This window comes from Mycetomoellerius zeteki, unplaced genomic scaffold, assembly GCF_001594055.1.
Source record: "Mycetomoellerius zeteki isolate Tzet28-1 unplaced genomic scaffold, Tzet1.0 scaffold377, whole genome shotgun sequence".
NCBI classification, from domain to species: Eukaryota; Metazoa; Arthropoda; class Insecta; order Hymenoptera; family Formicidae; genus Mycetomoellerius; species Mycetomoellerius zeteki.
This window is the reverse complement of record NW_017257368.1, coordinates 327,435-338,947: the sequence shown is the minus strand read 5'-3', so window position 1 is coordinate 338,947 and position 11,513 is coordinate 327,435. Positions and strand designations below refer to the sequence as shown.

Sequence of the window (11,513 nt, the reverse complement as noted above, 5' to 3'; positions counted from 1 at the left end):
ATATTTATGTAAAGTTACACATTGAGATGTAGACATTAATTGTTCAGTAAATAAACAAAATATTTATTTGTTATAAACTAATTGGTGAATCTCAATGAAACTTTGCATAAGTCATGTTTAGTACTTAATATATTTATATATAAAAAAATTTAGATTTTTATTATTATTTAAAAACTTTTTGTTTATAACGATAAAACTAATAACAAATAAAATAAATGATCTATAAAAACGTATTGCTCAACAAAATGTTATGAACACAACTTTCACATGTTTGTAATTTGTTTAAAGCGTAAATATGTGTTTTTTGTCCTTACAATCTCCTTAAACTGAATCTTGATTGATTAAAAAATTACTTTTAATAAAATTTTGAAGCCATTTTAACATCGTGATGATTTTTTATTCTGTTTAAATATATTTTTCAATTTATTGTATATGATAGATTTTAGAAACACTTCTGTTAAAATATTTCATATAACATATTGCAGAATACTTTCAGAATTGTTGCATATGGGATGTGAAAGGTTGAAAAATTTCTGAAAATTTTCCGCAACAATCGGTGCTGTATGGGATTTATAATATATTATGATTTGCATTTAAATATTTTCATGTATAGTAATTTTTAGAAAATTGGAATATATATAGAAAACTAGAATATATGCACACAGTTAAGGCTCCTGAGTAGTAACCACAGCCATATTGAATCGTGACGTCAGAAACGAGGAATGACACGTTAATTTATGTTGCATGCCACTTGTAACTAAAGACAATTTGGATAAATCTAAATGATGAGATTGCTTTAAAACATTTGTAAAAATCAACGAAAACTATGCTTATTCCCCCTAATAGTCAGTAAATAATCGTAAAAAGTGATAAAAGGCACGTATAAGTGAAAATAAGCTACGCATGCGCATTGAATAAAAGTACTTAATGTGTCTTTTATTACTTTTTACGATTGCAACATAAATTAACGTGTCATTCCTCGCTTCTGACGTCACAATTCAATATGACTATGGTGACTACTCAGGAGCCTTAATATCTGTCGAATTCGCTAAATAGATTGAGTGATTTTTATGCTGACAATGCTTCAGTGAGCAAGCTGGAGTAAATAAAGAAGGAAAATATATATATATATATAACTGCTATAGCTCTCTTTCTTTCATTTACATACAGTGATATCCTGGGCAATTGTGCTCATATGTGAAATAATAAGTATTATTGAAGCTTTTTTTTTATTAAAAAGAGTTCGATGATGCTCATTTTTTCCCTTTCTACGTATTATTATTAAAGTCTTGCGTTTTATGCTTAAACTATTTGTATTACGTCTACTTTAAAGAACATTATGATATACAATTACATTAAAATGTAGCATTTCGAAAATATTTTGTGAAACTGTTGGAAACACGTTATTGCAATGCTTTTAAAGTGTCTTACGTTCCAATTTATGATGTCTTTGAAATACTGTTTTGAGATGGTTTTATAATATCTATTGTATTTTGAGATTATTGTTCAATAATCTCATGACAAAATGACAAATGAATGAGAAACACATTAAGAGGATCTTACAGCCGTCTGTGTTACCGACTAAACCATATAATTTTTTGTATAACAATTGCTTTTTTCTCTTTTTCAGTTTCAAAAATCCTTTATCAGGATTGAAGTATACGCATTAATACGTATCTGTGAGATAGAGTTCATGTCAAAAACAATAAAAAATTTTAAAATTGAGATCTTTACCACTTATTTTAAGCGCTTTAGCTGTCACGTCGTGACAATATTTGCTTCACATAAAAGCTGTTCAATCTGTATTTACGAAATAGTAGTCCATCGAAATAATAGTATGCACGAAGAAACAATGTGGAGTTTATCACCTAAATATGAGAAGCGCCATTTGACGGTCAAAATTAGATGTTAAATTAATTAATACAGGTACGCATATTCTTCTAGATGAATTTATCTCAGAAATATGATGGCGCGCCATTACTATTGGACTTTCAACACAATCCGTCTGAAATATTATATTATATAATTATCCCCCAAATTTAATTACATACATCTTAAAAACCTATAACGAACTTATTCCGAAAAATATTACCTCGGCCGCGGGAGTTAAACCCGGATCTATAAATAAATTAAATAAATTTAGAAGATAAATCCATAAATGTTACATGCCGCGTAAGGAGAATCACATGCACGACATACTCGCACATGCCTCACACTCGCGAAACGCTCCCGGAAGAAAACACACAACTTTAGAAATGAAAACGTGAGATTTATTTTATCATGTCAAAGCTCAGAACAAAATTAAAGAACAAAAGCAACTCATCGTTCGGGCATGATACCGACATGTGCAACGATGCAACACTCGCAAAAATAAGACATTTATTTAGAAGAATTATACGTACATACATGTACTAATTAGTTCAACATCTAACTTTGACCGTCAAGTGGCGCTTCTCGTATTTAGGTGACACATAAACGGTCTTATTTCCAATCTTATTAATGTGAAGTTCTTAGAATTGGATTTGGATATCTAATAAAACATTGTTATACGACAATTTATGTGTATGTGTGCATGAGATATAGATGTAATAGTTTGTAATAATGTGTTAATGACATGTAAATCATTTGTGAATTGTGTGTAAGGTCTACTTATACTACGAGTAGTTATCTTTAGGATCCCCTTAACAAAAAGAAAAATGCAAAAGAAGAACTAGAGTTGTTTAATAAATGAATATATTAGTAACTTAATATTTATAACTCAAATTATCATCGAGTTTTTTTATGTATTATTTTATTATGTGTGTATATTCATACATACGTGCACGCGTACAATTATTAATTATTATGTATTAAAAATATATAATAAAAATATATATAATTAAAGAGAAGTATTAAGGGAATGCTAAAGTTGCTCTACTTTACCATTATTTCCATTCGGTGAAATATCTCCGAATTGAATTGACGGATTGCAAAAAATTGTTTTTACAGAATTAAAGTACGTGCACAAACAGGACCTCAGCTGTATCGGATTTTAGGAGAAAATCGAAGAAAAGTTTAAAAATTCGCTTACTTTTAGCTCGTACAGCTGATACCTCAGGTCTATATTTGCTTCATACAAGAGTTTTATAGCTTATATCTTGAAAATAAGCATAAGTCTGAGGTCATATTATTGTAACGAACGATACCAAGTTTATAGAACTAAGATTAAAAGTCTAGAAGAAAAGTAATCCTACCGAATAGAAAATACATATATACGGGTACTTTGCGAAGACTGGGACTGTCAACAGAGTCGAAATTCCGTGTAGTAATAGTAATAATTTTTTATAATTTAAAAAAGATGTTTGTATTTATCTATTATATATTTGAAGAATGTATAACTTATTATTAATCTTTATCTAATTGTGTAAATCATCAAAGAGAGCAATAAAAATTGAGATATAATGTTGGGACGTCATAAACATTTAACGTGAGCAATTATGTAAAAAAAAACTTTTTGCCTCTTGCCTTCCGTCAGCACATTAAGTAATTGGTACGAAATATTTGAAACTATAAAATGAATACCAAATATGTTCTTCAATGTATGTATCACAATGTAATTATTATCACATTAATAGTATCACATTAAACGACTCGCGTCACTTAAAACTAAACTGCTGAGTTCTCAGGAAATCGATATAAGGAACTATTTCATTAATTCCGCGACGAAATACTAATTGGAGATTAATTCTATTGAAATAAACTCTTAATAAAAGAATTTTACTTCTCTTATGTAAAGATTAGATAAGTTTATTTAAATCTTGTTCTATAAATAGAATTCATTTAGAACAATATTACAAGTAGATAAGAAAAATTAAGGCAAAAATAAAAATGATTATTTTTAAATATTAATTGATATATGAAACTTATATGTATATAATTTTATATTACAAAAAGATTAAAAATCTATAGAAAAAATTACTTTTACATATTTAAATACGGAATAAATGTAAATATTACGTTGCTTTTCAAATAGTGAGATGTATAATACATCTAAAGTCGTTATGTTAATCAAGATTAAAGTTAATTAATACACTACTAAAAATGGTGTATGCACGTTTGGCCCATTATTTCTCCCACGCCAAAATGTAACATGAATTTCTCAGTGTGTATATGTATAAACCCATACAGAATAGATCTCCATGGCATGTTTTAAGGATATGCAGAAAACGTTCCAAGTCCTAAGAATATCCCAGAATATCCCTCGGATAAAGTATTCTGTGTGGAGATAAGACGTTAGACGTTGTGAAATAGATTTTATTGTTTGACAAAATGAACTACGATGAACACTCGTAACATTTCGTAGAACGGTGTCTTGCTGTAAGAGAATAGCGTGTATATGTAAAAATAATGTGTGTATCCGATATGAGCGTAAAAGAATATATATATATAACTGCTAATATTTTGTTTCTCTAATCCCAGACAGAGAAATCGGAGAGGGACTATCCTCGTATTTTTCGTAGGTCCATCAAAATCACGCATAATAGCACAAGTATGTAAATTCATTTTCGATGTAGGAACTTATGTATAGTTATGTACTGGCGATAAAATCGCGGTGTTGAAAATGGATATGCATAGGCCGTATTCCAATATATACCAGAGAAAAGCTTGAAAGAGGACATGAGGACCTTTTTCCTGTAACCGCAAATTGCTCCCGCGCACTCCTGCCCTCTGAAGAAGTAGATGATTGAATATCAAAACAAGTTAATTTAGCAAATTTTGTCTTATATTACGCGTGTGCATAAGTGACTCGATAAGTCTAATGCCTTTTTACCACTGTAACCTCTAAAAATATGAGGACATGTTGAGTATATTAAAAATTACCAAGATTAACAGAATGCACGGATTTGCTACAATTTTTGGGGAGATGTTGTTTGTAGTGTCACAAAGTTCGAAACTTTCCTTTTAATTAAAAAAAAACAATGCAAGCTGCTGCGATTACTTTTCTCAAAGTTACAACACTTTAAAGTAATCTTTGCATTTTTTACATGTAGTAGTAACATTATCATTATCGGATACGTCTCAGCGAGAAATAGTTCATCGAATCAGTCCATTCGACATCGAAATGATGATTTTGAACGAAATATATTGCCACAAGACGTCTAAAAAATGGATAACGGTTTACAAATAAATTTATCCATTAGAACAACGAGAATGGGTGTATTCAGTACCACGATCGCTCACTGAGCGCTCAGTGAGTTCTTGCATTTGATTGGCATATTCCGTTAGAACTAAAAAAATAGACCAAACAGATACAAGAGCTCACTGAGCGATCAGTGAGCCGTCATGGTACTGAATGCTCCCAATGTATACGTTTTGGCCATTATTTGGGACTTCTTCAGTACATTAATAATAAGAAATAACTGTCTAATATTATATATTTATTAATAAAGTCATGATATATTATACATATACATACTATCGGATTAACAACTAATTAATCTTACAATATATTAAATCTTTATACATGTATAGTCTAAGGTAATTTTCAGCCATAATGGTCGCGTTCTGCAGACTCAACTGTTGTGGAGCGGATCCGTGAGCGCTCACTGCTATTGGTGTATTCTTTTAGATCATCCAATAGCAGCGAGAGCTCATTGATCCGCTCCGCAACAGTTGAGTCTGCTGAACGCGATCATTGATAAATTGTTGATAATATGTAATCATAGTGCTTTCGTCCTCTAATATATAAATCTATAGATAGATCGAAAATTGCTACATTTACAGAACAAAGATATATTATACGTTATGTCAATTATGTAAAATATAAATAGAAAGTAATAATAAAAATTTTCCAAGTAGCACACAGCGCTTACAAAGCGTTAATAAAGCGCTAAAAAGCGCATATTATAATTGCCTTTTTAACGTTTCGCAAGCGCTGTGTGCTACTTGAGTTACATGTAACTGCTGTACGAAACATATTCGAGGTCCTGTCTATCCAAAGGATCTAATAAAACAATAAATTAATGTTGACCTAAGAAGAATTGGAGAGAGGGAAACAACAAGTCATAATAAATAAAAATATGTATAGGGTCTAAACAAACGGAAACAGAGCTCTTACATAGCATACCATGTTACAGTATCAAACACATTATTGATGGAAAAAGGAACACGCCGAAAGATTGTACTATTATATAGAGAGAAATAAGAGGATTTTTATGCAATTATTTTGCAATTAACATACGATTTGAGTTGTATAAATATATAGATCTGTTACATCTCGTGATAAAACAGATTCAAACTTTAGAAATATCAATATTTATGTATGCTCCGTTAAAGAATCACATGTACACGTCTCTGTAATTGACCTTCTCAAAACAGTTTCTGCAAACGCTTTTTCACATCGTTTCCGAATCATCTGTGATTAGTCACTAATGTTCTGTACACAGCGATTATAATGGCAGAGACAGAAGCAGGAGACAATTTGATTCCAGTTCGTCGTTGGATCCGTAGACATTACACGAAATTGACAAGGAGTAGCGAAGCAAGATGCAATCATTGTAATGAAAAATTTAGTATACATCTAAAACGCTTAGCTACTTTATATAACCACTTGATAGAAGGACATCCAGACAAATTAATAGAAGAAGAAAAGAATGAAGTTAAATTCCATTGGGCTTGGGACTATTATATCGTAAAAAGCAGTACAGAAGCAACATGTAAACAATGTAAAGTAACAGTGAGATACAAGCAAGTAAATGAATTGAAAATACATTTAAAAAGAATTCACGGGTAAGTATCTCATATATAAGTAACTCATATATAGTAAAAAATTTAAAAACGTACTAAGAAATGTAAAGTTGATTACAACAAAATAATCAATATTTGCTAAAGATAATTCAGTCCAAACAAGAGTATCCATTTGTCGAAAAATTTGTCAAATATGCGTGTCAGTAAATGTAATATAAAACATATCTATTCGTACTATATATGCATAAATATTCTGAGTCTTATTTTGTATAAAGTGCATTCTAGAATTCGAATTTACTTTCCATGTTTAAAAAGAATTAGTAATATTTGATTAATCTAATTTTTACCGAGGAATGGTCAGATTAACAAAATATTTGAATCTACTTGATCGCTACAATCATGATCGCTTTTAAATGTTCCAGTAATAAGAGTCTAAAAAACGATATTTTTCAAAATTTTCACATAATAGAATATTGTGTATAATTGAAAATAATGTCTTTATAGCATTTTTAATATCGCTTTTTTTATAACTTCTTATACATATAAATGTAGGATGTCAGGTCCAACTTCAGATAACGTAATAGATAACGAAAGCAGTTCAGATGAAGACATGGATGCAAACAAGGACGTAACTCTAAGAAAAGCAACACGTCAAGATACTTCATCGAACTTAACAAACTTATCCGACAGTTTAAACGAATCTACAGAAGGAATAAAAGGACTTAATAAGTAATTAAAATCGCTTTCAAGTGACTACATCATATATAAACAGATTTTATAAATTAAACGTGATATTTCCTATACAATATAATCTATCTATTATGAGAAATATTTATTTATTGTTTCATCAGTTACATGTATAATAATTAACTAATTAGATGTTATTCTTTTAGGGAAGCACAAAACGATTTCGTACCGGTTCGGCTCTGGATGCGTGCACATTACACAAAATTGAATAACGAAGCAAGATGCATTCATTGTAACAGAAAATTCATTATACATATTAAAAAGTTATCTGGTTTGCATAAGCACTTGGTAGAGTCACATCCAGACAAATTAGCGGAAGAAGAGAAGAATGAAGTGAAATTCCAATGGGCTTGGGACTATTATATCGTAAAAAGCAGTACAGAAGCAACATGTAAACAATGTAAAGTAACAGTGAGATACAAGCAAGTAAATGAATTGAAAATACATTTAAAAAGAATTCACGGGTAAGTATCTCATATATAAGTAACTCGTGTATAGTAAAAAATTCAAAAACGTACTATGAAATGTAAAGTTGATTACAACAAAATAATCAATATTTGCTAAAGATAATTCAGCCCAAACAAGAGTATCCATTTGTTGAAAAATTTGTCAAATATGCGTGTCAGTAAATATAATATAAAACATATCTATTCGTACTATATATGCATAATTATTCTGCAGTCTTATTTTGTACAAAGTGCATTCTAGATTTCGAATTTACTTTCCATGTTTAAAAAGAATTAGTAATATTTGATTAATCTAATTTTTACCGAGGAATGGTCAGATTAACAAAATATTTGAATCTACTTGATCGCTACAATCATGATCGCTTTTAAATGTTCCAGTAATAAGAGTCTAAAAAACGATATTTTTCAAAATTTTCACATAATAGAATATGTATAATTGAAAATAATGTCTTTACAGCATTTTTAATATCGCTTTTTTTATAACTTCTTATACATATAAATGTAGGATGTCAGGTCCAACTTCAGATAACGCAATAGATAACGAAAGCAGTTTAGATGAAGACATGGATGCAAACAAGGACGTAACCCTAAGAAAAGCAACACGTCAAGATACTTCATCGAACTTAACAAACTTATCCGATAGTTTAAACGAATCTACAGAAGGAATAAAAGGACTTAATAAGTAATTAAAATCGCTTTCAACTAACTACATCATATATAAATAGATTTTATAAATTAAACGTGGTATTTCCTATACAATATAATCTATCTATTATGAGAAATATTTATTTATTGTTTCATCAGTTACATGTATAATAATTAACTAATTAGATGTTATTCTTTTAGGGAAGCACAAAACGATTTCGTACCGGTTCGGCTCTGGATGCGTGCACATTACACAAAATTGAATAACGAAGCAAGATGCATTCATTGTAACAGAAAATTCATTATACATATTAAAAAGTTATCTGGTTTACATAAGCACTTGGTAGAGTCACATCCAGACAAATTAGCGGAAGAACAGAAGAATGAAGTGAAATTCCAATGGGTTTGGGACTATTATATCGTAAAAAGCAGTACAGAAGCAACATGTAAACAATGTAAAGTAACAGTGAGATACAAGCAAATGAGAAGTTTGAGAAATCATTTAAAAAGAATTCACGGGTAAGTATCTCATATATGTATAAGTATCTCATGTATAGTAAAAAATTTAAAAACGAACTATGAAATGTAAAGTTGATTACAACAAAATAATCAATATTTGCTAAAGATAATTCAGCCCAAACAAGAGTATCCATTTGTTGAAAAATTTGTCAAATATGCGTGTCAGTAAATATAATATAAAACATATCTATTCGTACTATATATGCATAATTATTCTGCAGTCTTATTTTGTACAAAGTGCATTCTAGAATTCGAATTTACTTTCCATGTTTAAAAAGAATTAGTAATATTTGATTAATCTAATTTTTACCGAGGAATGGTCAGATTAACAAAATATTTGAATCTACTTGATCGCTACAATCATGATCGCTTTTAAATGTTCCAGTAATAAGAGTCTAAAAAACGATATTTTTCAAAATTTTCACATAATAGAATATGTATAATTGAAAATAATGTCTTTACAGCATTTTCAATATCGCTTTTTTTATAACTTCTTATACATATAAATGTAGGATGTCAGGTCCAACTTCAGATAACGCAATAGATAACGAAAGCAGTTTAGATGAAGACATGGATGCAAACAAGGACGTAACCCTAAGAAAAGCAAAACGTCCAGAAGCTTCATCTAACTTAACAAACTTATCTGACAGTTTAAACGAATCTACAGAAGGAATAAAAGAAGTTAATGAGTAATTACAATCGCTTTCAACTAACTACATCATATATAAATAGATTTTATAAATTAAACGTGGTATTTCCTATACAATATAATCTATCTATTATGAGAAATATTTATTTATTTTTTCATCAGTTACATGTATAATAATTAGATGTTATTCTTTTAGGGAAGCACAAAACGATTTCCTCCCATTTCGGCTCTGGATGCGTGAACATTACACGAAATTGACAAGGTGTAACGAAGCAAGATGCAATCATTGTAATGAAAAATTTAATATAGATGTACATCAGTTAGCTGCTTTACATAAGCACTTGATAGAAGCACATCCAGACAAATTAGCGGAAGAAGAGAAGAATGAAGTGAAATTCCATTGGGCTTGGGACTATTATATCGTAAAAAGCAGTACAGAAGCAACATGTAAACAATGTAATAGAACAGTGAGTTGCAAGCATATAAAAAATTTGAGAAGTCATTTAAAAAGAATTCACGGGTAAGTATCTCATATATAAGTACCTCGTGTATAGTAAAAAATTTAAAAACGTACTAAGAAATGTAAAGTTAATTACAATAGAATAATCAATATTTGTTAAAGAAAATGTAACCCAAACAAGAGTATCCATTTGTCGAAAAATTTGTCAAATATGCGTGTCATCAAATATAATATAAAACATATCTATTCGTACTATATATACATAAATATTCTATAGTTTTATTTTGTACAAAGTGCATCCAAGAAGTCGAATTTACTTTTACCATGTATAGAAAGAATCAATAAAATTTGATCCCTTTAATTTTTGTGCCGATAATAAATAAGGATATATCCTATTCTGTAAAGAAAACTGATTGCTTGATCTTCTTTTAAATTTCCACTTATAGGACCCTTAAAAATGATAATGTTGACCGTACAATGTAGTAGATTGTATAATTTTTAATCATACTTTTTATCAATTCTTCAATTACTCCTTATGTAAATGTAGGATACTCGGTCCCCGGTTCAGATAATCACATGGATAATGAGAACAATTCCAGTAATTATGTGGATGCAGACAGGAATACGACTATAAAGGAAGCAAAATATCAAGAAGACTTATCTAACTCAATTGGTTCATGTAGCATTTCATATGAAAAAACAGGAGGAACAGAATGTCTTAACGAGTAATTATTTATTTTACGTTTGTTAAAATATATGCATAATATATACATACATGTAAATAGATCTTACGAAATAAACATTGCTTTTTCCATACGAAGATGATCTATAAGGCAATATGTGGAATATATTAAGTGTTTAACTATTTCGTCTTTTAATAAGCAAAAAATCAAAATTACTTTTCTATGTAGTCATATTACCTATATTATTACATTTGGTATCATATGTTAGATACTTATATAATATGTTATAATATCTTTCTTCATAATTCTGGAAATATACATATTAACCCAAGTAATGTACTAAATTAAACATTATGATTGCACATGTTAAACTGTTTATGTATGATAAGTAGAAGAATAGAGAAAGTTTAAGAAATATTGGCAAAATTAAAAGAGAAAAAAAAACAATTTACATTTATACCTTTCTATCGCATGAACAATTATTTCAAAAGATATAATCGAATAGCACATAAATAAATGTGTATCAATTTGTCTTCTTATTTAAAATTCGTAATTAATATAATATTATACATGAGTAGTTTCTTACTTGCAATGTGCAATGCATTTGCCTTCATTCC

At 29.3% G+C, this 11,513-nt stretch overlaps 1 protein-coding gene across 1 annotated transcript; it reads left to right on the top strand.

The window, feature by feature from the left end:
- Positions 1-6,433: 6,433 nt before the first annotated feature.
- On the top strand, positions 6,434-10,942 carry LOC108725965 (uncharacterized). Its single transcript, XM_018453301.1, has 8 exons — positions 6,434-6,768; positions 7,279-7,455; positions 7,620-7,937; positions 8,446-8,622; positions 8,787-9,104; positions 9,617-9,793; positions 9,950-10,185; positions 10,761-10,942. The coding sequence occupies exons 1-8, from the start codon at positions 6,434-6,436 to the stop codon at positions 10,940-10,942; spliced, it is 1,920 nt and encodes a 639-aa protein (XP_018308803.1).
- Positions 10,943-11,513: the final 571 nt, after the last annotated feature.

Bases quoted from the DNA above. Each gene is read 5' to 3' on its own strand.
- LOC108725965 (XM_018453301.1), top strand. From the start codon at position 6,434: ATGGCAGAGACAGAAGCAGGAGACAATTTGATTCCAGTTCGTCGTTGG. The intron at 8,623-8,786 runs GTAATTAAAATC...TTATTCTTTTAG, and splicing joins GGAATAAAAGGACTTAATAA to GGAAGCACAAAACGATTTCG. The intron at 10,186-10,760 runs GTACAGAAGCAA...ATGTAAATGTAG, and splicing joins CTATTATATCGTAAAAAGCA to GATACTCGGTCCCCGGTTCA.